The 26,744-nt window shown below is 52.2% G+C and overlaps 1 protein-coding gene and 1 pseudogene across 1 annotated transcript; one reads left to right on the top strand and one right to left on the bottom strand.

The window, feature by feature from the left end:
- Positions 1 to 66: 66 nt before the first annotated feature.
- Positions 67 to 8,212, top strand: LOC115637401 (annotated as a pseudogene).
- A 692-nt stretch (positions 8,213 to 8,904) lies between these two features.
- FOXRED1 (FAD dependent oxidoreductase domain containing 1) lies at positions 8,905 to 26,287 on the bottom strand. Its single transcript, XM_030538376.1, has 11 exons — positions 26,152 to 26,287; positions 22,165 to 22,385; positions 20,816 to 20,926; positions 19,914 to 20,032; positions 18,142 to 18,236; positions 16,663 to 16,764; positions 15,137 to 15,210; positions 13,027 to 13,187; positions 12,298 to 12,427; positions 11,228 to 11,332; positions 8,905 to 10,711 (listed from the first exon to the last, which is right to left on the bottom strand). Exons 1-11 carry the CDS (start codon positions 26,285 to 26,287, stop codon positions 10,457 to 10,459), a joined length of 1,509 nt encoding a protein of 502 aa, XP_030394236.1. The 3' UTR covers positions 8,905 to 10,456.
- Between the last annotated feature and the right edge of the window lie 457 nt (positions 26,288 to 26,744).

Genomic DNA, 26,744 nt, shown 5'->3' with positions numbered 1-26,744 from the left:
CCCCCTGGTTGGATGCCTGCGAGGCCCACGCCCCTTGACTGACAGCGGCTTGTTTCGTAACCTCACTTCCAGCCTTGGAAGCCCAGGGTTACCCAACCAGGCTGGGGGAATCCCAGGCTAGAAGGTGCTGTGGCCAGGGCTCTGCAGGGAAAGGAGCCGCCTGGTCCAGGTGGGGAGGCAGTGGAGCTCCACCGGGAATTGTCAGGGAAAGTCGTATCTATGGCCTTTGCTATGCAGATCAGACTAGGTGAGGGCAGAGACCCTTCTGGCCTTAGAATATATGCTATGTGTGTGGCTGGACCGGTCCCTGAGTGTGTGAGCCCAGATCCTCCAAGGTTTCAGGTGCCTAATTCCCACGGATTTCCCAGATCCCAAGGTATTTAGGCACCTAGCTCATTGCTTTCAATGCTGTTTGGCTGGGGGGGGGGGAGTCACAGGCCTGTTCTCAAGGTGATTTCCTTTGTTTTCCTTTGCCCCCAGGAGACCCGACACTGAGACAAGGGAGAAGAAAGGCACAGACCAGGCAGCTAACCCTCAGGATGAAGCACATATGGATCCACTGGTTCCGTAAGGGTCTTTGCCTTCATGATAACCCTGCCCTGCTGGCAGCGATGACAGACTGCTGCACGCTCTATCCCATATTCATCATCGACCCCTGGTTCCCAAAGAACATGCGGGTCAGCGTCAACCGCTGGAGGTTTCTGGTTGAGTCGCTGAGAGATCTGGACAAGAGCCTTCAGAAACTGAACTCGAGGCAAGTCCTGTCTGGGCAGATATTCAGCCCGAGTGTAGGGAGGGTTAGAGTGCTGGGGTTGTCGCTGGTACCTGGAAAAACGATGTACCTAATTCTGCTAACCCTGTCCACATGGGACCCGCATTGCATTCACTAGGAAGGGGTCAGGTGATCCTTGCAAAGGGCCGAGAGGTCAGCTGGAGGGAGGGTTTAATCTAAATTAACAAAATGCACCCTGAGGGAAGGGCCTGGTGAGTCCTCCCTGGCCTCTGGGAGCCTGGCCAGCAGCCTTACATGCCTGATCTTTGTTCTAGTGCACTCCTGGAAGGACCGTCCCTCTGCCTCCCAGCACCGGTGGGGTTATTCCCACCGTTAAGCACTGGAGAACCGAGTGCTGATGCCAAGGAAGTCAGCGGTTGTGCTGGCTAGAGGGAACGCACTTAGAGACGGCCTGGCTGTCGGGTCACACCCTCAGGCAAGGCTGGCATAGGAGAGCTCTTGGATTGCTGGGAAAAGTGCAGCAAAGCTTCCTCAATTACATGTTTATTGGGAGCTGCAGCTGCATAGCGGAATAGGACGGTTGCATGCCCAGTGCTTGCAGGGCCCGAGTTACACCAGGGATTAATTTGACCCATACTTGCTAATGCTTGTGTCAAAGGGAGAACTGCTCAATACAGGGACGAGGTAGAGAAGAGACGGTTTGAGGAACAGACTCTCGGCAGACAATAGACATGGTCACCAGATACCTCAGGCAGGCATGGGCAGCCAGGGCTAGAACCTTGGTCCTTCAGCTTCAAAATACAGTAGCTGCCACTCGAGATACCAGAGATCTCCCTTGGCTGGTGGCAGCAATTGATTGCTTAGCTCTGTGGGTCTGCCCACCAGCCCCACACCTCACTGGTGAAGCCAGGAGTGTACCCCGCACATGGCTGACTGGATTAGCTTTCTGGAGGTTTAAGCTCAAGCTCTTTCCCTGGCAGGGCCGGACAGGCTACCCCTTCATCGATGCCATCATGACCCAGCTGCACACTGAAGGCTGGATCCATCACCTGGCCCGGCATGCTGTGGCCTGCTTCCTGACTTGAGGAGACCTGTGGATATCCTGGGAGCAAGGGCAAAAGGTCAGGCATGTCACGAGGGGCTCTGCTGAAGTAGTGGGGGCCTCCGGAACCTTCACGGTTGACAAAGAAGCTGGCGGACTGGTTGAGGGCTGCACCATTGCCCTGCAGACGTGGATAGCCTGGAGTTCATCCCAGAACTCTCCACCCCGCCTGCCAATGAGCAAACGGTGGGGAGGGAGGTGGAGATTGCACCACAGCCAATGGCTGCGAGGAGCAAGGCTGGCCTCATAACCCCCCATGCTGCTTGGAGCGACTGGGGAACGAGGCTGGGAGTTCCCTCCCTACTCCAGCCCAGCTGCCTGAGACAGGCAGCTCACTGACCCATCCTCGCCTCTGGCAGCAGGAGCTACCTGTGGTCCCACTGCCAGAGGGGAGATCAGGGTTGCCCTTGGGCTGCTGAACAAGACCTGCAAGGACGTGGGACCTCCAGGCTGTCATTCATGGTGCTGGGCTCTACGGCTGGTCAGGTGGGAATGGAGACTGGAGAGCGGCCAGAGACTCCTGCAGCCTCTTACCCAGTGAGAAACCAAACCCGTTCTGATGAATTAGGGAGCGTCGGCGGCTCTTTTCTGCCTGCGACTCTGGGCCCAGCACCACACAGCTAAGCCAGGCTTGGGAAGGGAGGTGTGAATAGCCACGGGCATGGCGCAAACCTGTTCCAATGGCCCCTTCTCCCTGGCTGCTCTGATAGCCCTTTCCTAATCACAGTTATATGGCACCAACCTACAGGCACTATCTTTACCCTCCACTTCTTGTCCTACACGGGAGGTGCCAACTCTTTCCGAAAGCCGGCAGGGTTCCTGGCTGGACGCTTTGCCCACCCAGGTTGTGTGAGGGTGGAGGAGTTCCCCTGCCACAGCTGGGGGGGGAAGGTAGGAGGGGAAGTGCCACCTAGGGTGACTCCCTGGGGACCAGCTGCCTGATGAGCAGCTGCCACCCCTCCTCAGTGCCATGGGTCAGGAGCCCAGCTGACCCCAGGCTGAAGGGAAGCAGAAAGTTTTGGAGGTGGGGGCGGGTTACGAATGATCTCACCCTTCCCCAAAGATCCACTCCTCCCACCCCAGGTCTTTGAGGAGTTGCTGCTGGATGCTGACTGGTCCCTGAATGCTGGCAACTGGCAGTGGCTGTCGGCGAGCGCCTTCTTCCACCAGTTCTTCCGCATCTACTCGCCCGTCGCCTTCGGCCAGAAGGCAGACAGGGCGGAGAGTATATCAAGTAGGTGCAAGGCAAAGTCTGGCAGAGCCTAGCCTCTTCCTGGATCATGCGGGCGTCTGCTACAGCCCAGTGAGCACTGCAGTCTGGGTGTGGCTCCGGCATGGCATTGCAGAGGGGACACAGTGGGGGTGGGACAGAGTTGGGGGTTTCTGTCTTTCTAGCTCCACCTAGGAGACTGCTGGTGGCAGTGAATCCTTCCAGATCTAGGCCGACAGTGACTGGAAGTAACCCGTGTTGCGTGGTCTCTGAGGACAGGAAGTTGGGAGCTCAGATAGCTACCCCCACCCCTGGTCGGCAGCTTCAGTGGACAGTCCAGGAAATGAGTGGGCCAAAGATCCCGTACCGTGCTCTAGCCCCCTCAGCCTGGGCTAGCTAGGACACACTGGTGAAGGCAGTTGGCCCTGAGGGACCTGTGGCTTGGCACTGAATTCCCACCTCGGCTTGTTTCTTTTGGGGCTGACTGACCCACCTTGCCTGTTCCTTTGGGGCCTGACCCTCCTGCAGGAAGTACCTCCCTTTCCTCCGGAAGTTCGCCACTGAGTATATCTGGAAGGCGCCGCGAAGCGTGCAGGAGCAGGCAGGCTGCGTGATTGGCCGAGATTACCCCAAGCCCATCATGGTGCACAAGGTGGTGAGCAAGAGGAACGTGGAGCGGATGAAGGCAGCCTACGCCCGGCGATCGGCCAGCACCATGGCCCAGTTGGAGGGAGGGGGTGGCAAGAAAGGTAACAACCCCCCCTCCCTTACCTGGAGCTGCTCTGTGGCTTGGCCTCTGAGGCTGGGGTTTGAAGTGCAAGGTGCTGACTGTGAGGAATGGGAGCAGAGCAGCCCTCCCTTGGGGAGGCATCATGGCTACTGGCTATGGCTGGGACTCTGGGGCCCTATGTTCTAGTCCCAGCTCAGCCACTAACATGATGTCATGTGACCGCCCTGTGCCTCAGTTTCCCCATATATAAAATGGTGATAACACCAACCTCTTTGTAAGGCACTTTCGGACCTATGGATGAGAGATGCTACACAAGAGCTAAGTGTTAGTTAATTATTATTATTGCTGTATGGTTCTCCCTGCCATCTGAGAGATGCCAAACTCTCTTGAGTCTCCCAGTCATGCCACCACATGCCAGCTTGCCAGCATCCACGGCTCTCAGAGCTGTTGTGCAGTGTCTGAGCAGGGAAGACAGGACAGTCCTGCCCTCTTCAGCCTAATAACCTGGCTGTTTGTTTCTCTCATTAGATGCCAAAAGGAAGACACCTGCTGGTCCCTCTCTGGCCAAACTGCTGACAAAGAAACCAAAGACTTAAGAGCAGCTGAATTCCTCAAGCACTGCCAGTGGATCTTGACAATGGGCCAGTCTCTTCTGTGCTACACGGGGAGAACTCCAGGCAGCACAAGAGCTCATTCACATCCCGTTCTGGCTTTATGAAGAGAGGCTCTGGGCTCTGTTCTAATCCCTTGACTGACAGCTAGGAGCCCGGGCCTTCTGAGACTAGGGAAAGCTAGAGTGGGGTTTTGGCTCTACCTCTCCTATTGGCTAAGGAAACATTTTCATGCTGCACCCTTTCATTCATCCCCTTGCACCTGTTCAGCGAACTGTCCTTTGACGCTGGTGCTTTCTATGCTGCTCCCAGACCAGAAGCGGAGTTTCTCTTTTGGAAAGGCCATTGCCATGGAGTGGATCAGTTTATCTGCGAATTCACCCTACAGCACTCGGGGAGGTAGATGTTTCACCACCCGTTTTCCACACAAGTGAACTGAGAAACAGAGATTACTGGGCAGATTTCCAATGGGAGCTGTTGGCTCCCTTAAAAATCTGGCCATAATTGACTTGCTCTGATCACTTAAGGAGGCAGAGCTGGGAACTGAACCCACATGTCCCCTTCCCTAGTTCCTGCCCTGTATTTTCTTTATCTGGGTTGTTGCAGACATTTAGCCAACAGGTACATTTTAAACTTACCTCTCAGCTAAACAATTCGTGCAGCCACCGATATCTCTGGTCTGGGAAACGCCCCAGATTGCTGTATTGTGGGCTGACTCCAAAGAAGCCAAAAGCACAGCAGTCTTTCAGGGAGCAGAAGAATTTTTTTTTTTTTTTTTAAAGGGCACATTAATAACTTCCTGGTGCGCCGAATGCCCCAGCCAGCCTGGCTGGGAAGTGGTACTGCACCCCGTTTAAGCTTTGCTGCCCCCTTTTGGCAGACAGCAGCTTGGGAAGCCAAAGTGAGGGATGCTGAACATGGATGTTGCCTTTTGCCCATCTTTATACTGAGCATGAAATGCTGGATACTCATTGCCACTGTCCTTGGGACCTGTACGCCCCGTTGTGTGGCGTGTCCAACCCAGGCATAATTTCACTATCCCTTGGCTGTGGTCTCCTGGGATATTAAAGATAGCTCTGGAAGCACTAGGTGGAGTATTACAAGAGCATGGGGCAAAGCTGATCTTGATGTCCCAAAGTCAGGAAAGTAACTGAAATACTTCTCTGATGGATTGTATTTACTGAGGGGCAACCCGTCCTAAATTCTCAGTTACTGAGGGACAATCTACACTCATGGCTATATTTGCTTCCACAAGCTACTGTTAGTACAACCTTTTAGGAGTGAGGTTTGACCATTGGCCTGCTAAACCCAGGGTTGTGAGTTCAATCCTTGAGGGGGCCATTTGGGGATTGGTCCTGCTTTGAGCAGGGGGTTGGACTAGATGACTTCCTGAGGTCCCTTCCAACCCTCATAAGCTATAATTCTAGGTACCTAAATATTGGATGCTAATATCTAAACTGTATTGTTAAATTTATTTACCTAAATTGGGGATATTGCACATTGTGGAGTAGGTATATTTTATGACTTTTAAACCAAACTTTGTACTTGTGGCTAATCTAAGCATTACACCCAGCTGCATAGACACACTTTCCTCAACCTCTGTATTAGATAACTAAGATTAGCTTTAATCAAATTTAAATTTTGCTCTTTCATTTACATTGTCTGGAGGTTTTGCTTCTGGGGTGGAGGAAGCTCAGGATGCCTGTGCTGTTGGTCCCTACTCCCTGCCTTTACTGAATATATACTTACTTCCACTAAGCATTACTACTTTAGACAGATAAGTGACTGGTCTTGGTGGCCCCTGACCCATGGTTGAAGGCAACAGCTGTGTTACCTCTTCTGGTTTATTTCCATCACCTCTGTTCCTTCCCCTGTTAGTGGTTGATGGTGACAAGTTTTAGATTGGAAGCTCTTTGGGACAGGGATAAGGTTTTAGTGGGTGTGGGTATAGGGTGCCATGGGCTACAGATGGGAGCTCCAGGTGCTATAGTACCATAGACACAATCGCTGGCTTTTAGAGAAGCATTTAAGATTCCTGAAAATCAAGTAAGCTTATTGCTGTGTAGCACCACAATAAGGACAAAGGGGAGTACTTCAATTTCATGAGTAGTCAAGCTGCTCAAAAGATAATGCTAAGGCAGTCAAACTGAGCTGGAGACAGCCACTTCCCCCCAGCTTGTCTACAGGGGGCTGGGGCCAGGATCGAGAGAACAAAAAGCTACCCCCAGTAGATGATGGAACCAGATACTGGTGGTGGGACTATTAAACCAGAGCGACTCTCTGACTGAGCCACAAGAGGAAGTGCTGGGTAGGAAAGAGGAAGTGAATGAACCAGCTGATATTGGAGAAGTAGGGAGAGAAGTCTCCATGGTTCTGAACACAGGACATGCGCTGCAGCAGGAGGATCTCAACCCAAGGCATGTGCTAGCGTGGTGGGGAAAGCAAGGCAGGGAAGTGTGTGGTGTTATTTTTGTATAGCTCTATTTCTTGTGCTATTAAAAAAAACACCATTGCTCTTCCTTTAAGAGCCCGCTGCAAAGCCTCGGTGCAGCACATACCACACATCTACCACCATGCGTCTGAAGCTGGAAACTGGGTATAGATCACCCCCCAGCTGGAGTTCTGGGAGAGGGTATGTTTAGAAGGCAGCTTGGGCCTGCTCTGATCTGGGTGCTGCAGAGTAGGTCACATGGTCACAGTGCCCTAAAGCATCCCTCAAAGACTGCAGAGCCTTAAAACAGCTGAATCCCCTCACAGCTGTCTGGTAAGCAGCCCAGCTGGGATGCAAATGCAAGCCCAGGTCCCCCATACAGCCCTGCTCTGCTCAGGGTTCCTTACTTTCTCCCAGTGCGGTTTGCCAGTGGCACAGGGCAGGGGCTGGCCCATGTGCTCAGCCAGGCCCTGCTCCACAGCTCACTGAAGCCAGTGCGAGTTTTTCTTGTGACTTTGGATGAAATGCAACGGCCAGCGCGTGCAATGCCGCTCTGAAGGGGGTGAGCGTGCGGTCCTTAACCATAGACACATTCTGCCACCATCACAGGCCCCTGCTGCAGAATCACTTTATTTCAGTACAAATCACAAGTGAGGCTCTGACACAAATGTCTGATGTGCAATTGGAGCTGCAAAGAAGCAGCACAGGTGTACAGTGAGGTAGGTGGGGGGCACAGCCCTCCTGAGTCATCTGCCCCCACTCCCTTCCTAGAGGATTGCAGCACTGTTGGGATGGGGCAGCAGCTGGGAGCTATTTCTCATTCTAAACTCCTTCCCCCACCCCACTCAGGCCCCCAGGCATCACACTCCTCTTAGCCCAGCTCCCTGCTGAGCAAGAGTGGGCTCAAAGCTGTGGTAGAGCTCTAGATAGCAGCAGTCTGGCCCTGCTGGTTCCCAGCCCAAGGCAGAGGTGACCACTGCCAGCAATGGCCACTTCCCAGGGAACGCCCATCTCAAACCAGGCAGGATTTGGCAGCAGCTCAGCTGTTAAGACAGCCCAAGCATCCAGGCTATGCTGTGCCAGTCACGGGAGACTACCAGTGTGTGTGTCTCACCCATCTGGGCCAGCTGTGATCTGTCACCTCTGGAATAGCCTTGATCTTCCTTCTCTGGGCCGTGCACACCCCCGACTTCAATTCTGTTCCTCTGAAATGGAGTCAAATAAAATGTGGTGGCTCCAGCATGGCATTGGGGAGCACAGATCACTGGCTGCACAGATGTGGGAGATCTTTGCGCAGCCCCCTCCCGGGACACAGACTCACTGGTGAGGCTGCACCCAGCCCTGGCCTGCCCCAGAAACACCCCAGCCTGGGCCCCTCTGTGCCAGGTTTGGGCGGGCAGGCTCAGCAAGGCAGGATCCAAGTGTGGAGGGGCTTAGGGTAGGGGGGAAATCTAGGTGTGGGTTGAGAGGTTCTGTGTGGGGCACTTTGGGTGCAGGCAGCTCTGGCTATTTGGGTTCTGAGGGGGGTGGGTCTGGATGCACAAGGGCTTTTTGGGAGGTTCTCGGTGCAACCATAACAGGACTCTGCAGAGGGGTCCAGGTGAAGGTGATTAGGGTCTGAGTGTGGGGAGCTCAGTTGGGGGGTCCAGATGCAGGTTGTTGGGGCTCAGTAGGGTGAGGATCTGGGGCAGTTCAGGTGCAGGGGGAGTGGGGCTCAGGGGGGAGTCCTGAGTGCAGGGGGTGGGTGAGGCTCAGCCAGAGGGTCTGAGTATGAAGGGGTCTGGCTGCACAGGGGTTAGGCAAATGGGGGACCAACTCCCTGTACAGTGATCCCCCCCCGCAGCTGAGGAGCAATACATGAAGGAAGCACAGGGGGTCGGGGGACAGTTTGCAGTTTCCTACAGCTGGGGGAGGGTCTGACACAGCACCAGATGCTGTGCTGGGGAAGAGGAAGTCCCATCCTCCCCAGCCTACCAGCTGAGCCCAGCACAGGGTAGGAGCCACCAGCCAGGTCTTCCCCAGTCCCTCCCGCTGCCCCATAGTGATTTACCTCTCTGCTGGTTGCCCTGGGCACCCAAAACATACTGATTGGGAGGGTCACAGGACCACTCTTGTGGCTTCCCTGTCAGAAAGTCATTTTTCTGCAGGAAAGTAAAGAAAACTGTGGGAGACACAAATTCTGTACATGCCCAGTGGTGCAGAATTCCCCCAGGAGTAATCCAGTCAGTGTCTGGCTGAGGAACAGCACTATGCTCCTGCCTTGGCCAGTGCTCCATGTACAACAGGAAGAATCCACACTTAGCGGTCCAGCTCCTTGCAGGGCTTCATGAGCTTTTGCTCCTCTTGGCACCTTACAATCAAGGATCTCATAACATTTTGGGAATTTAATGCTCTGCCTGTCTGGGTGCTGCTATCGCCTGCTCCTGAGGGCATTCAGGGGAGGATCGCTACGGACAATAACAAGACACTGGCTGTAAAAACACATGTTGTGGCAGGATGTTTGTTTTCCACCGTCTCCAAGACCAGCATGGCCAATGAACTTCCATTCCTATAGTGCCTTCAGTCCAAATGGCACCAAAGCATTTTGCAACCCCACTGGGAGTGGGAGGGGATTAAAATGGTCCCTGTGTGTAGAATTTTAAGTAATGTTGGAGTGTAGCCATCTCTGGGGTGGAATGTGACATCCATATAACAGCATACAACAGTTTGGGATGGGAAGTGAAGACAAGGGACAGTGGAAGGGCTATGGAGGTAGGCAGAATGATTAGCCAAATTGGAATTTGACCAGAAAAATGAGGCCTTGAAGAAACAGGAGAGTGGGATTAAGATAAAGCACTCTAAGATCCATGGATCCATATGAACAGCCTCTAACATGGATGTTCTTAGTCTCCCAGCTGTTAAGGACTTCACCCTACATGCAGGAGTTGGAAGACAATAGGCTGTCAAACCAAATTGGTTAATTCCTGTTCTCAGGATGAGCAGAGCCTAGAAAAGAGCAGGTGCCTCTTGGAGCTTGGAGAGGGTTAGACACACGGGACAGGCAGATGTATCACAGGCTCTGATGGAAAGAGAGCCTATTTCTGCTATGGGAACAAGGAGTGAATGGCTCCAAGGGGTGAAGTGGGATATGGGGCCTTTCGCCTCACACCAGCAGGCTGAATCTGGCCCAGATTTGTGGGGAAGCTGACAATCTCTGGGGTGATGAGCCAGCACCAGAGACCTCGAGAGACGTCAGGGACACCAGGCATGTAGAAGGGGCACACAGTACAGTCTCCTGCCAGCCCTGTGCTGCTGCAACCTCCATCACCGAACAGGAGCACACGTTTTCTCCTGCAGCTAATGGTGTGATTGGGTCAACAGCTGGGAAGAGGGGAATTCAGGAGTCAAACCCAACAGGAAGCATTGCCTAGTGAGTAGAGCAGGGGCCTGGATTCTATTCCCAGCTCAGATACCAACATACGGCATGGCCCATGGCTAGTCACTTCTCTCTGTACCTCAGGTCAGGATCCTGATGTGGAAACTAACAAGCTGGCTGTCAGGCTGCAGAGCTCCAAGATGCTCACGGGAGTAGACAGTGCGTTACGGAGCTGGGGAGGAGAGAAGGTGGGACCCACCTGCTGGGTGATTAGTTCCAAGCTCTCAGACAACGTTCCTCTCGAGGATCTGCTCCCCAGAGATGAACCTTTTGAAGGAGAACTTCTCCATGTTGATGGTCTTGAACTTGCCTTCCAGAATGAGCTCGGCCACAGCCCTGCCTGCTGCCGGCGACTGCTGCAACCCGTGCCCGCTGAACCCCGTGATGAAGAGCATGTTCTCCACCAGAGGGTGCGGGCCTAGCACGGCGTTCTGGTCAAACGTGTTGTAGTCATAGTAGCCAGCCCAGGCACTCTTCACCTGCCCAAAGAACATACACTCAGGGCCCTGCAGGCCAGTGGGGCTGACCTATCTACCAAGAAACCCCACTCATGTTGGCACTGACTCCCTGTGCTGGCAGACCCAGCAGGGAGACCTAGAAATGAACAGACCAACCAAACTCACCTCTCACACCTGAGGAGTGACTCATGGGGAGGGCTGCGTGAAGGGGAAGCTTGCTCTGTGTTGTTCTCATTCTGAGGACAGAGGCCTCCCACGCCCAGGGCTGTCACTTTAAAGCAGCTCCCCACTCTCCTCTCACCTGGCCCATAATCCCCACCAGCCACCCATCCAGATACCGCTGCAGGGATACGAGCTGCTGTAGCTCTGCCAGCTTGGGCGCTCCTGCACTGCCGTGCTACCCATCAGATCACATCAGCAAACCTTCCCCTTCCCCAGGGTTCTTCGAGCCAGGACGGGGAGAGGGAGGGAGAGACCTTCACGACCTCATCCTCTTTTCTCAAGGTGAACAAGCACAGGGATGTGCAGGCCCATTACCTTCAGGGACTCAAACACTGGCACCCGATGGGCCAGACAGGGCCAGATCTTCTCCTGGAAGAAATCATGATCGACTTCCAGGTCTTGGATGTCTGGCTCTTCCTCCTGGGGGTGGGACCAGAGCGATGCTTTGTACCTCAAGCAGACAGTGACCCACGGCCCTGGTGCCAGAGCTCAGCAGGGAGCTACCTGTTAGCAGCCTGAGCTGGGAGAGGCTGTTCGAGAGCAGGCATTCAGGGTGCAGCTCAGACGGCAGCACTGGTTTGCACGGCAGCGTGATGGAGCTGGGCTCTGGTGCTGCAACAGCACAAGCACTGGCTGTGGGCTTACAGAGCCCAGTCTAGGGGAGCAGGTCACTGTCCGGGGATGCTGGTGGGGGTGGGGCTGGTTCCATTCAGCTCCTGTGAAGCACCAGGGCTGAGAGCTCCCAAGGAGCTGGGGGGCCAGGAGGGGGAAGAGTGTGTATGTTAATGGTACCCATGTGAGATTGGGATTCCATAAGGATGGGGTGGATGCATCTGCTCCCAACACTGGAGACAAGCTGCCAAGCCCCATGAAAAATTTCCCCCCCTCTAAAGGGACCGATCACGTGCTCAAGGGCCATGTCTGACAGTGTAGGAGCACAGCAGCGACTCAGAAACTGCTTTTGGCAGATCCATTACACCGTCTCCCTCCTAAGTCCTACACTGCTGCCTTTCCCTCCTAGGGCAGAATGCTCCCTGCACTTCATCAACACCACTCCAATCAGCCAGAGGGGGTGCTGGCGAGGAATAAAAACACTCCCCGCTCTGTTGGTTCCCATTTAACTGAACCCAGGTTGCCTGATGGTGTGAGTTGCCTACTGCCGTGGGTGAGTTGTGGAGGGGCACAGTGCACCATGGCATGTCCTGATTGCGGGCGCAGTCTGAAGTCACTAAATCCAGTTCAGCCATATCTATAGGGTTACCGCTCCCCTACTGTCCCCCCCACCCCGGTTACGGGGCTATCGCTCCCCCGCGGAGCCCTCCCTGCTTCCCCTTTTACAAGATGATTCACCAGTTCTGACTGCCTCAAGACCCCGACCGACTCACCTCTGCCGGGCTGAGGCCTCCCAAATAGTTGCCTCCCAGGCCTTCTCGGCGGAAATAAGTCCCCGTGGCGTCAACCAGCATGGGACAGTCCAGGCCGGGCCCATCGGGACAGTGCCACACAAAGATGTACCTGGGGGTAGCAGGGGCGGGGTCAATTGTCTAAGGGACTGAACACCAAAGCCCCGTCTCTTCCCTGGGTTCAGCCAGAGGCCTGGCAGCCAGAGCAGACACAGGGAAGAAGTTTCTAGAGGGTGTGAGCAGTTTGGGGCATGGGCTGCCTTTTGATCAGCCTCCTTGACAGCTCCAGGCATTATGCCAGAGCCTCTCCAAATCAGGCAGTCAGAATCCAACCTCCCAGTCCTTCCCAATTTCCAGGGCTCCTGCTCTTCCACCTTCCCAGAGCGACAGAACCGAGCGCAGGGTATTTCTCCCCGACCTACATTCCCTAGCACAGCGCAGTCGCCCTGCGAGAACGCACCTCGTTTCACAGCTTAACCTAGTCACGGTAGTGCTGAAGCTTCACTTGGCCCAACCAGCTATGCCCTTCCCCAGCCCACCCCCTTACAGGAGACATGGAAGCCCCCAGAAAAGGAATCAAACCTGAATGTGCAAATCAATGCCCACTCCTCACAGAGCTTCAGCCTGCAGACACCCCCTCAGATCCCGTGTCACCTCTCCCGCTCCATGCTAGTTTGATGCTTGGCCCACGCCACATTATTTAACCTGCACCTTTTCCTGGGCTCCACTGGTAGCTTGATGCCTTCCGGGGTGTCGGGTGGCCCGATCCCAACACCGGCCATCTCGGCCAGCTTCTGTGACCAGGGACCAGCTGCATTGACCACCAAGGAGCACTCCACCGGCTGGTACTCCAAACTGTTGGGCATTTGGACCTGGAAGGCACAAGAGGGAGAGCAGTGAGCTTAATGGACCCCAAGGAGCCCTGGGTGCCAGATGCCCCAGGAAGGCTTTCCAGGCAGCCTGCAGGCAGAGCAACAGGGCGACACTGGAGGGGGTGTCATGGAATAAAGAGGGGAACTGCCCCCTGAATTACTCTTCACTGGAAACAGATGTTGGGGAGCCACTGCTTCATGGGGCAGAGCAAGAGAAGGGGGAGGGCAGGAGTGGCTGTGCATAGGGTGCTAGAGAGCAGGAAGCGGTGAGGAGAGACAAAGATCGTCTTGTGGTTATAGCAGGAGGCTGGGCAACAAGAGAACCCAGTTCTCTTCCTGGCTTCGCCACTGACTCAGAATGTGGTCTTGGGTGAGTCCCATCATCACTCTGTGCCTCACTTTCCCCATCTGTTAAAGTGAGATAATATTAGCGATTTACCTCACTGGGGGGCAGGGGGAGTGGGGAGAAAATGAAGCAAAAGGGAGCATCACACAACGAGTCCATGACAGAGGTGGGAGTAGAACCTGGAATCCCCCCTTCTGTGGAGACCCACTGCCTACGTTCTCGGACTAGGAGGTATTGCTGTGTTGGTACCCTGGCTCCCATGGATACATAGCCCCACACAAAGGAGAAGAAAGCTTTTTCAGTTATGAGGTGTGTTCAGATTTCAAGACCAGAAGGACCAGCTATTATCCAGTCTGACCTCCAGGGTAGCACAGGCCAGAGGATTCTGCCCAGTGACTGCTGTGCCGGGCCCCAGTGACTTGCAGTGGAGCTTTTTGGAAGACAGCCAGTCTCAGTCTGAAAAACTCCAAATAATGGTGAATCCATCACGTCCCTCAAGGAGCTGTTCTAATGGCCAATTACCCTTACTGTTAAAATACCCCTGGCCAGGGTTCCCTGTATGACCCCAGCTCAGCCCCCTAGTGGGTGTCTTAGGATATCATCATTAATGACATGAACTGATATTTTTCTTCCACACAGGTTGTCATAAACAGATAGTTAAGGGTTAATGTCTTTTACCTGTAAAGGGTTAACAAGCTGACACCTGACCAAAGGACCAATCAGGGGACAAGATACTTTCAAATCTTGGTGGAGGGAAGTCTTTGTTTGTGCTGTTTGTGTTGTTCTTTGTTCTCTCTTGGAGCTAAGAGGGGCCAGATGTGCAACCAGATTTCTCCAATCTTTCTGAAACAGTCTTTCATGTTCAAAATAATAAGTACTAGCTAGAAGGCGGATTAGTCTTTTGTTTGTTTTCTTTATTTGCAAATGTGTATTTTGCTGGAAGGATATTTTACCTCTGTTTGCTGTAACTTGTAACTTAGGCTAGGGGGGAGGGAGTCCCTCTAGTCTATGTATAAGCTTATACCCTGTAACATTTTCCATCTTGATTTTACAGAGATAATTTTTACTTTTTTTCTTTAATTAAAAGCTTTCTTTTTTAAGAACCTGATTGATTTTTTTCCTTGTTTAAGACCCAAGGGGATTGGGTCTGAACTTATCAGGGGATTGGTGGGGGGAAAGTAGGTGGGGGGAAGGTTAATTCCTCTCTGTTTTAAGATTCAAGGAGTTTGGATCACAGTGATCTCTCAGGGAAACCCAGGGACGGGAAAAATCTGGGAGAGGGAAAGGAGGGGGAATGGTTTATTTCTCTTTGTTTTAAGACCCAAGGGGTTTGGGTCTTGGGTCCCCCAGGGAAGGTTTTGAGGGGACAGGAAGTGTACCAAAACACTATATTTTTGGTTGGTGGCAGCGCTATCAAATCTAAGCTAGGAATTAAGCTTAGAAGGGTACATGCAGGTCCCCACTTTTTGGACACTGAAGTTCAAAGTGGGAATAATACCTTGACACAGGTGATCAGCAGGGTCAAGCCCAGGACCCAGCACAGATCTCTCCTGTCTGAGCTACGACACTACCAGTGGGACCAGACCGCTGGGGGATTACTTACGCGGACATAATTAATGTGGGAGAAGGTCAGCTCCCCTTCAGGCACCATTATTTCTCGGGAGGAGATGGTAAACGCTAGGAAAGAGAAACAGAAAAAACATGCAGCAAACAGCAATTTGCTCACTCCCTTCAAATACCTCTGAGGACCTGGGCCGCTCTGCAGCAGGCACAACTGGGTAGCTGGCACAGCTTGTAAGTAACGCACAAAGACTAGCTCTCTCATCACTGCGAGATAATAGCCTACAGTCCCTTCGCTAGCACACAATGTGTATTCCAATAAGCCATTCAAACTAAAATCTCTAATAGGTATTCATTTGTTTTCAGTACATGTAATGATTCCTGCTCCGTCTCTGTGTTCGCTCACTGATCCATAACGTACAGTGATCGGTAACGGGCAGGCACAGTGCTCACGAGTGAGTCACAGCAAAAAGGGGGTGGGGGAGAGAAAAAAATCACTAAACAGGTTACTGAGAAATATAACTTGTGCTAAACCACCCAAGCCCAAGGATACATCAGAGATATTGTATGCTAGATACTGTGTGCACTAAATATACTTAGCTCTCATACAGATCTCAAAACGCTTTACAAAGATAGGTAACTGTCCTTCGCCTCATGTTACAGATGGAGAAATAAAGACACAGAGATTAAGTGACTTGCCCAAAGTCACTTAGTGATATTGTGGCAGAGCTAAGAATAGACCTTATGTCCCCTGACTCCCAGCTCTGTCCTTATACCATTAATCCCCATCTGCTCATTTACCCATTCCACAGCACTTCAGATAGACAGCCATGGAATTTAACCCTGAATTGCAGAGATTAGAAATGGACTGTCCCATGTGGTACCATTTAGGTGAGTCTCTGAGAACAGGGCTGCATTGTTCCTTACAGGAGATACTCTCCAATGCTTCATCTCCTATAATTTGAAAAGAGCAGATGAGGAAAGTGACTAGAAAAAAAAAGTTTGGCAGGTAAAAAGCCTTTGGTTCCAAGCCCTGAGCTCAGAGCTCTGTTTCTCCTGCTACAGCTGATGGAATCCCTGGTTTCCAAAGCAGGGCACAGAATTACATTCCACGCACTGCTTTAGAGTCTGTGACATTCCCACTAAGCGGCAACAGGGGAAACAGAATCCTGGATTCCAATCTGGGCCAACACATATTAATTTTCAATTGTTTCTAAAATACATTTCCAAAACTGACACCTACACATTTTTGTTTCCGATTCAAGGTCTTAAGTGGCTTCGGCAGCTATTTATTTCATTTTATCAGCTGTATTAATTTTCCCATCTTATTTTAAAGATAGCAGCACAGCAACACCTTGGACCAGCTGAGCAACCCCTAGTACCCTACTAGATCAGTACCAAATCCCTAATGCTACTACTTGCAATCCTACGTGCTGCTTTGAGGTCTCCCATCCAAGTAATAACCAGATCCAATGCTACTTCGCTTAGAGGATCTCAGCATGTGGTATTGTGACAACCCTACAGGAGAGATCAATACTACTTCAGCCTCAGTGAGAGGGGCTCACTTACATATCACTTCTCCGAAGCACTGATAGACACCCATAGACATTGCTTTTCTCCTGAAGGCATTGAGGAGGGACCAAGGATCAAACCAACCCTCATTTTCTAGGCCTAAAGAAAGAAGAAATGGACACACGGAAGAGCAGGCATGAACGAAGCAACCATTCAACCATACAAGCCCCCTTAATGTAGGATGCCTGCAAAGCACAGCCCCAATCCTACAGATACTTGTGCTCACGCTTAACGCTATGCATGAAAGGTTCCACTGAAGTCAACAGATCTAGTCACAGGCACAAAGGTAAGTGTGTGCATAAATACCCATGCGTTCAGCAGATGCATTATGCAGACAGGTATATATATTACCCCTATTTTATAGAGGAGGAGAGGTAGCTAGGCCAACCAGGGTTTGTTGCTGCTTAAGGTATCAATTTTTTTCTTTAATATACAGGTATCATTCAGCAACAGACAAGTATTTAATGTGTAGTTACATAAAAGTTACACCAGTGTCCAGCAACGAGCACTTTAATAAAGGGTGAATTCCAACTTCCGTTCTACCTCCAATTTTGTTTTTCAGTCTTGTCAAACAAATTCTCATTGGTCTGAATGGTTCCATTTTTGATCTCATCCAAAAGATGAATTTGTTTGGAGAGTATGAATGAGATCAGTCCTGTTTCTTCCAAGTCAAGCAGCCAGGAACATAAAACACTTTCCCCACACATTCCAACTGAGGACTTTATGCTCAGATAACTCAAGTGGGTGAAGCTGGAAATATTAAACTTGGCTTGATTTATAGACCTCAATGGGGAAGGGAAAACGATTTAAATTTGAAGGAAGTCAGTATGATAATTTTAGAGGCGTGAACGTGTAAAGTCAGCATCGCCACACAAACGGATTTGAATTCTATTTCCCCTCCCCAGTCTGATGCGGTGATGCCTTCAGTTAAGTGTGTTCTCTGCAGATAGGTCAGAAAAAGTATTGCTGAGTTTCTCCCCTCTATTTCCCCGAGGAAAAAACAGGGAAATTAAATACAAAAACCTAATATTAACGTACGGTCAAGAAATCAAGCACCCAAAAGTTATATTTACGTGGCCGTATTGTACATACATTCTTAATGGTATTCCCGTCTGCCTTGTTAAATGAAAGCCCTGTTGTACTGTTGGTTTTATTATTAGAGGTGTGCCATGAAACAGACAAGACACCTAACAAGCTGGGTTAAATATTTATCAGAAACCTTAATTTTTGGCACTCTCTTACTTTGGACTTTGATTTTTTAGCCCTAACGTGACTTTTAAGTGTGGTTTTGCACTTAATATCTAAGAGCAGGATTGACCCTTGTAATGAAAGCTGGTCTTTTCAGCTCCTTCCAAAGTTTCAGAGACATCCATTACATTTTCTTTTTCATTTCACTTCTCTAATATTTAGAGAGACTGAAGTGCAAAGGGAGTTACATTTCCCTATGGGGCGGGCAGGAGTCTAGCATTTAGATACCATAGGATGCCACAGCCACACCATCGGTATTTATCCATGGATACTTCTTTTTCAGTTGCGCTGGTGACAGAAGGGAGACCTCAGCTCCTTCGGCCCTGAAAAGCCATTAAATATACATCAGAACATGGTGGTTTTAGTCCCGATACACCTATTGTTAGGAAACACGTGGGAGAAGATCTGGAGAGAACGGAGCATAACCACTAGGAGGAGAAAAAAAAAAATAAAAAATAAGGAAACCCAAGATGTTTTCTGTGACTTGAAAGTTTCCTCACCTCGCCCCACCCAGCAGTTCTGCTTCTCTCTCTCCAGATCTCCTCCCCATGCTAATGGTACAAGGCTCCTCATCCCTAAAGCCCTTCGTGTGCTAGGTCTCAGCTGGCTCAAGCCCATCTCTCTTCCTGCTCCTCTTCAGCTGGAGACCCCCAGTGTGAAGGTTACAGGCGCTGGGCATTCTCAGCAGAAGGCCCCTGGCTACAGAAATAGCTATCCATATACTCCGAATTTAAGGCCAGAAGGGACTATCATGATCATCTAGTCTGACCTCCTACACATTGCAGGCCACAAAACCTCGCCCACCCACTCCTGTAATAGTTACTGAAGTCCTCAAATAATGGTTTAAAGACTTCCAGTGACAGAGAATCCACCATTTACACTAGTTTAAACAAGCAAGTGACCCATGCCCCGTGCTGCAAAGGAGAAAAACTCCCAGGCTCTATGTCAATTTGACTCAGGGGAAAATTCCTTCCTGACCTCAAATACAGCGATCAGTGAGACCCTGAGCACGTGGGCAAGACCCACCAGCCAGACACTTGGGACACTAGATTGTGGGGAGAGGGAGGCCTCTAAGTTACTGCAGCAAATTCTTTCCCATCACTAGCCATTGGAGATATTTGCTGCTAGCAGTCGCAGATTGGCTACATGCCACTGCAGGCAGTCTCATCCTACCACCCCCTCCATAAACGTATCAGGCTCAGGCTTGAAACAAATTAGGTTTTCTGCCCTCCCTGCTCCTCTTGGTTACCACTGGAAATGGCCAAATCCAGCTACCTTCAAAGGGCAAAGCAAGACCCACCTGTTCACAGAGGACTTGTGACCATCTCGATTCATAGCCAGGGAGAGTAGAATGCCAGTGGGTCTGCACCTTGTGAGACTCGGGGCTGCTCAGTGCCAAGGGTCCAGCACCTCTAGTCAAATCTCACTCTGTGGAAGGGCTGGTGGGGAGTGGGGGCAGGAGGGGAGCTCACATGGGGCAAGGGGCTAATGAACAAGCCCCTCCCATCTAAAGATCTGGGCTCTAGCGACTTTGGTCACATGGGAAAAGGAATAATTTAGTGGCCTCTCATCCTGGCCTTTAGGGAAGCACCACGGGTTTTCCACCACCTCAGGAGAGGCCAGAGGCTGAGGTTAGCAGGGAGGGGTAAGCAGGCCAGGGTTGGGGTGCAGCAGCAAAGCTGGGTGAGGGGGGGCCCAGATCTCACAGAACATGGGAAAACCCCAAACTAGAACAGCAAGGGACAGAGTGATGGCAGCTGCCCCTGCATACAGATGCTGGAGGCTTCACCTCTGCAGAGTTGGAGGGAGTTCAAGACTTCTGAACTGATGTGGCAATAAAGGCAGTAGCCCCAGTTCTCTGCCTCAGGAGCCCAAGCCTGGCTCTGCTACAAGGGTAACTGCGTGGGCGGGTTGCTACAAGGTCAGCTGGCCAATATCAGCTGCTACATCCACAGCCTTGCTTCCCAGCTCCCACTGTTTCACCCACCGAGAGGCTGTACCTCTGAATGCGCACGTTGTTCTCCAGCTTGGCAGCTTCATCTTCTGAGGCCAGGAAGAGGTACCCCGAGGGGTTAAACTGAATATCTATGGGTGGCTCATTCACAACCCCCAAATGCTCCTGGGGACAGAGAGCACCTGTCAACACTCCAGTCGCTGATCTGATTCAGGCAGACGCGGGGGAAAAAGATCTGGGACCCATTCGAGAGACCATCACTGCATTATCTCCCCATAAAATGGAGGAGCTGCTCTGGTTTGCCAACCCCCTCAGAGTGACCTGTCCTCCTCTGCTAGAGACCTCCCTGGGAACCCCTCAGCTTTTCACTCTGCCAGAGGGGTCGCTGACAAGCTGCATAGTTCCCCTCAGTCTCCCTAGTGACTGACAGCATCACCCACGCACATTTCCCAGCACTTGTCAGCTTGGGAGCGAAGATGAGACTCGAACCCAGGTTCTTTGCGTGGCCACGCAGAGTGTGGCCTGGCTACTGTTTGTTCAGTGCTTCAGCATGCAAAGAACAACAGAAAGCCCGAGGTATTACTAAGCATAGGCCACTGACTGATCATTCTCTTCCAGAAGAGACAGAGGGTCTAATAGCAATCTGAGACACCGGTGTAAATCCAGAGCAATTCCAGATTTACACCAGCGAGCAGTAGACTCAGGCCCACAAGCAGGTACAATCAATGCAGCGATGAATACATTGTCACACACACATGCACGCAGCTAATTAAGTGAACCATACTACGCTCCACCTGCAGCCACGGTGACAAGGGGGTTCAGCATGCCTGTAGCTCCCCTAAGCCTCCTGACTCCAAACTCTCTCTAGCACGGAGCTTGCAGCCGGTGAGGCCCCTGGAGAGTCAAGGCCCTAGCGCCTCCCTTCCATCCTTGGCCAGCATGACGTACGTTGATCGTGCGCAGGAAGAACGCTGAGTAGAGGGACATCTGGATGTTTTCTGGCAAGGAGAACTGCTGCCGAATTCCTCCTGCAGAGAGCACCGTGGAGGCTCGTGAGTACTGTAGGAAAGCCAAAGGGGCAGGGGAAGGATGGTCAGGATGGCAGAATTACCAGAACAGAAATGAGGCAGCAAGTTTTCAGCTCTTCCCTCTCAAAGGCTCTAGTGAAAGGCCCAGGCCCAACAGCTCTGGAGACTGAACTTACCTGTTCACGGGGAGCAGAGCCAGAAAAAGTAGCAGTGGTGCATCAGCTACCCTGATGCTGCCCTCCCAAGGAACCCTGGGAACTCCCTCTTGTGGGCAGAGGGGAGATCGGTTTCCATGGACCGTTCACTCCTGTGTTGGTCTCCTAAGACTATCAACAGGGTGATGTGGGCACTTGCCCTTTTGGAACCGGAGAGGCCACCAAACAGCTTGCAGAGGGCAATAACTTTTGGTCCCTTCCATCCTGGGCTGGAGCCCAATCACTGACCATGAGTCTTCATCTCGCATTAGCAAGCCCTGTCCCCACATTCTGTCCTTAGCCCAGCATTTGCGGGGGGTTAGCCTACAGGCTAGGGAGACCCAAAAAGAGCAGGGATGCAGCTACCCCATCATTCTTAAATTTATCAAGCTCAAATGCAGAGACCAACTGACCCACTGGTGTGTCCTGGCTCTGCCTATGCAATGTCTTGAACGTACAAGTGCTGATCTATTTTAACACCACGGAACATGGGAGTCTTTGATCAAAATAAACAGGCTGGAACACCATAACCCCCTGCATGTTGGTCTCAGAATCACTACTGGATCATCCAGCCCAACATTGCTCTCTGTAGGGCCAGCCACTACATCCTTCCCCACCAACCCCTTCTCTAATTAGTCTCTGCAGCCTCCAGCCCTCCCAGGGGGAGCCCATTCCACTGCCCCATTCCGCTGCTCTGGCTGCTAAGAACCTCTCTCTCCCCATAATTCTCAGCTTGACTTTTTCCTTCCTTCACCTTGGGCCTTTGCTCCTTGACTCCCCGCATTAGTACTGTTACTCTGCAGCTCTGTATGGGCGCTGATTCTCCTCCCACACTGAGCTGGCTCTTTTCTGGACTAGTCCCAGTCAGCTCCCCTGGTGCAATTGGCCTCACCTGTTATGGATGCAAATCTTTCTTGTGGGGGAGGGAGATCTGGTGCAAGGAGAGGGACAGGGCGGGTTGGGTCTGCAGTGCAGCCATCGTATTTGGGAGTTCAGCTCAGTTTCTAAATCCTTGCCTAAACGAGACTCCAGGATGCTGCATATTTTAGTAGCAGCCTCCTCAGAGGTAACTTACCGTTGGGTCCTTCTCAATCACGACCACTCGGAGCGCATCTCTCCTGGGCTCTAGCGCCTTCAGCCAGTAGGCGACGGACCAGCCCATCACCCCTCCCCCCACGATGACCACATCTGCACGCTCAGGAGGGAGACCCTTTGTGGTACCTAAGGGGTCCCAATCACTGCCCGGGAGGGTCTCTTTTAACTTCTTCCGGAACTTGACTACCTCTTTCTCCAGGTCTGTAAGGAGAGACAGGACTGTTAGCTGGCTCACCCTGTTCCAGCATGAGAAAACCAGACAGCGGGAACAATCACCAGGCCAAACAGGGCTATGCAAGCAGCATGCAGGAAGAGTGGGGTGGTGCTAGGCGGAGGGGTACTGTGTTTGCTGGGCGAGTTCAGTCAAGACTCAAGACACATTTCCCTATAACGGCACATCTCCCTTCTCCACTGATACAGTCTCTGCCATCCCCAAGACATCCCGACAGGAGGACGAAGAGCGTATGGCTCTGCTTCAACCCACAGAAGTCACAAATGATGTTTCTAGGAAGGGGAAAGACTGAAATGCTCTAACCTCACCAACAAGTGAGCCATCGGACCGGGCAAGTGGTGCAAAAAGCTTCAAGGTGCTGCCAGACCCTGACTAGCCCTAGACACAGAGATTGCCACAAGGGCGAGGAATTCTTCCTTCCCTCCTTGTACGGCAGGAAATGGCCTTCCCTGCTTTCAGATGAGGATTTAGCCACTGACATTCACAGCATCACCTGTGGGTTAGATGACTGCACTTCAATCAATCTAGGGCTGGATTCAACTGACACATGGGTCAGTCTGCAGCAGCGTCTCTCATTAACCAAAGCCAATTTGATTTAGTTGGGGATTGGTCCTACTCTGAGCACAGGGTTGGACTAAATGACTTCCTGAGGTCCCTTCCAACCCTGATATTCTATGACTCTAATATAAACATGTCACACATGTGTATTGTGCATTCCACTGGCTTCCAGTCTGGTCTGGATGCTAACCTCTAAAGCCCTTAATGGACTGAGATCACCCTAGCCTACAAGAAAGCTACACTCCACAGGAACTCTGCAACTGGAAAGACCCAGATTTAGACTATATGGTGCTGGGAGCAGATCTGGCTCTGGCTCTCAGACCCAGTGGAATCCCAGTTATGGGACTTCTTGCTTCTTAGGCTCATTCCTCAGTCTGACAGACTTGATCAAAAAGGATCCTTACAGTGTAAATACAATACCACACACCCCTCAGTCCAGTCTTCAATGGCTCATCGAAGGGCTTTCCCCACTTCCCTTTGGAAGGCTGGGGGAAATATTTACATTGACTTTTTTCTCTGTCAAGTGGATTCACTGCCAGTGAAAGACTCAATTGACAGCCCTGGAAATCAACTGTTCAGGTTCTGCAGGTGCAGCCTGTGCAGTAACAGTACAAGCACATTGCTCAGCTGTTACAGCCTCAGTCTTGGAATGGAGTGACCTCCTGGGGCCAAGAAATTACTCGAGTCCCAGCTCCTCATTCATTCCTTGGCTTCTCTGCTCAGACTGCCAACAAGGGAGACAACAATGCCAAAGGTGATGGTGGTTTTGGAAGAGTTTTTTGAGAACTTGCCTGAAACTCAAAAAAACCAAACAAACAAAAAACCCATCTTCTCTGTTATGTCATTTCCAAGTCGTCACCCACCTTGCTGCAGTTACGATCTGTAGTTTAATTTCTCTGCTGCATGGGACCGACACAGAGGTTAAGTTAACTTTCAAAGTGCATCAGAACAGCATATACTAAACCCATAGAAAGAAGAGAACAAGTTCCAGTCTCCCCAGAGGCCAGTCACTTATGCATCGTTCCGGGATGCACTCTGTAGGTTCCCCTTCCTGGCATGTGGGTTAGCGATCTAGATTGGCAGATAGTGGTTCAATCCAGTTCCAATGCCAGCCCTCTGCTTAATGTCACTCTTTTCTTATCTCATGGGGCATCATGCCCAAAGCTGACACCATAGGTAGCCACTGGAGTCATTGACTCCTGTGATGTGACAGACTTGTTAACATTTTGTAACCCTGATCGGTGTTACGTAACTGAACCCAGGAAATAGAGTTCAGTCTCTTTCCACCATCCCTGTGCATCACATAGTCATTGCCACATAAAACATGGATCAAAGTTCATTACCACCACTGGACCTGCTCTAGGTTGGAATCTGACCCCTGGGATTTATCTTTAAGAGCTGGATAAATCCCATTTCACAACCTAACTGTCTTTATAAACACGTACAATAATAATACCTAACTTTATATAGTGCAGGGTCTCAAACTTTTGTACTGGTGAACCCTTTCACATAGCAAGCCTCTGACTGCAACTCCTCTTATAAATTAAAAACACTTTTTTATATACTTAACACCATTATTAATGCTGAAAGCAAAGCAGGGCTTGGGGTGGAGGCTGACAGTTGTGACCTGCCCCCAGGTAATAACCTCGTGACCCGCTGAGGGGTCGCAACCCCTGGTTTGAGAACCCCTGATATAGTGCTTGTCATCCACAGATCTCAAAGCGCTTTATAAAGGAAGTCAGTATCACTAGCCTTGTTTTACAGATGGGGAAATTGAGGTACAGACTTGACCAAGGTCACCCCATAGGCCAATGGCAGAGCTAGGAAGTGCACCTATCTCTTCTGAGTCCCAGTTCAGTGCCTTATCCACTACATGACTCTTATTGCTAAAAACCAGGGGCTGAATTACCCACTGGAGTGCCACCAATGAGGTTGCTAGGATACACCAGGGAGCAACTTGGCCACAAGAGATGAAAGTTGTAAGACAAATATGAAAGGTGGGTTAATAGTGAACACACCCTATGTGATAAACTCTGATTAACATAGAGAGGGTCTAGGCTGGCTGGCACCAGTGCCCACAGGGTGACACTTTGCCCACTTCTAGCACTTTCTACCTGAGTTCAGGGCATTTTAGAAACATGAATGAATTTAGCCTGATAGCCAGGGGGGCAGGAACCATTTTTTTGTTCTGTGTTTGTACAGCCCTAGCACAACGGGGTAGTGATCCAGAAATATAAATAATCCTTCTCCCCCTTGTCATACAGATGGGAAACCGAGTCATGGGGAGAGTCAGTACCCTGCCCAAATTTGCACAGTGTTTTGGAGATGGAATCCAGGAGTCCTGGCTCCCAACCGTATGCTTGAGCCATTATAGGAAGCCACCCCGCCCCCCAGCTCCTTACAGAGCAATGAGGCCTTGAGGCAGGCCGGTTAAGGTTTCCAAGCCCTAGTCAGCAGGTCTCTGGGTACAGCCCGCTGGTGCCCTCTCTCCATCCTTGACAGGGCAAAAGCAGTAGGGGCTTTGAGCAGGTGAGTTCACACCCCAGCCCCAGGCCACGCCCAATCCCTGCCAGGGGTCTCCTGGACCAGGGAGCTGGGACCATCCTGGGACAGCTGGGAAGCAGGATGTAACATCGCACTCCAATTCCATGGGAAGCCCAGATCCCCAGGCCCTAGCCAAGACCCCGCCAGGCTCCCCTCCCAAAGCAACGCCCCCCACCTCCCTCCCGGGTCCCAAGCTGAGCTCGGATGCCCTTCCCCAAGCAAAGCCCCCCCACCTCCTTCCCGGGCCCCAAGCCGAGCTCAGACCCTGCCCCCCAAGCAAAGCCCCCCCACCTCCTTCCCGGGCCCCAAGCCGAGCTCAGACCCTGCCCCCCAAGCAAAGCCCCCCCACCTCCCTCCCAGGCCCCAAGCCGAGCTCGGACCCCGCCCCACAAGCCAAGCCCCCCCACCTCCCTCCCAGGCCCCAAGCCGAGCTCGGACCCCGCCCCACAAGCCAAGCCCCCCTCCCTCTCTCCCTCCCGGGCCCCAAACCGGGCTCGGACCCCGCCCCACAAGCCAAGCCCCCCTCCCTCTCTCCCTCCCGGGCCCCAAGCCGGGCTCGGACCCTGCCCCCCAAGCCAAGCCCCCCTCCCTCTCTCCCTCCCGGGCCCCAAGCCGGGCTCGGACCCCGCTCACCGCTGAAGAGGTCCCGGCGCTGCGGGTGGCCAGTGCGGAGCCGGCGGGACGGCGGCGCGCAGCCCGCGGCGGGGTCCGGCAGGGGGCGGGCTCGGAGGAGCCCCAAGCCCCGGCACAAGCTGCCGGCCCGGATCATGTCAGCCAGAGAGCAGAGCCCGGCACGCGGACCGCAGAGAGACACCGGCAAGCCCCGCCCCTGGCCTCCGTCACCGTGATAGCCAATGGGCTCCAACCACACTACTCCACCCCCTGCGCAAGCCTCCAATCCGCACCCCCATGTCGGCCTTTCCCCATTGGACAACGCCCACGAATAAGACTGAAATAAGGATTCTTACCATAAGGGACCAATCACTGCCGCCACTGCTGGCTCCGCCTCCAAACAGCGCGCGCGGATAGGGCACTCTGAGCCTCCAGGTCGTACGCATGCGTAGAACGGACCAATCGCGATCTCGAACATCAGTTCCCCCCTAATGCTAGCAGGAATAGGACAGCACGGTCACTAGATCCCGCCCCCATCAAAAAACGGACCAATCACATTCTCCTTCCGGCGCCGCCCCCTGCATTGTGCCCCAGCCGTGCCGTGCTGTTTCCGG

This window comes from Gopherus evgoodei, chromosome 19, assembly GCF_007399415.2.
Source record: "Gopherus evgoodei ecotype Sinaloan lineage chromosome 19, rGopEvg1_v1.p, whole genome shotgun sequence".
NCBI classification, from domain to species: domain Eukaryota; kingdom Metazoa; phylum Chordata; order Testudines; family Testudinidae; genus Gopherus; species Gopherus evgoodei.
The sequence above is the reverse complement of the archived record's forward strand: the minus strand, read 5'-3'. Positions and strand labels throughout refer to the sequence as shown.

What these genes read in the sequence shown, in the direction of transcription:
- FOXRED1 (XM_030538376.1), bottom strand. Translation starts at nt 26,287, where the DNA reads ATGATCCGGGCCGGCAGCTTGTGCCGGGGCTTGGGGCTCCTCCGAGCC. An exon ending in AACAACGTGCGCATTCAGAG is followed by an intron (nt 18,237 to 19,913) that starts GTACAGCCTCTC and finishes ATGGCTTTTCAG; the next exon opens with GGCCGAAGGAGCTGAGGTCT. An exon ending in GTGCTTCGGAGAAGTGATAT is followed by an intron (nt 15,211 to 16,662) that starts GTAAGTGAGCCC and finishes TCTCTTTCCTAG; the next exon opens with CGTTTACCATCTCCTCCCGA.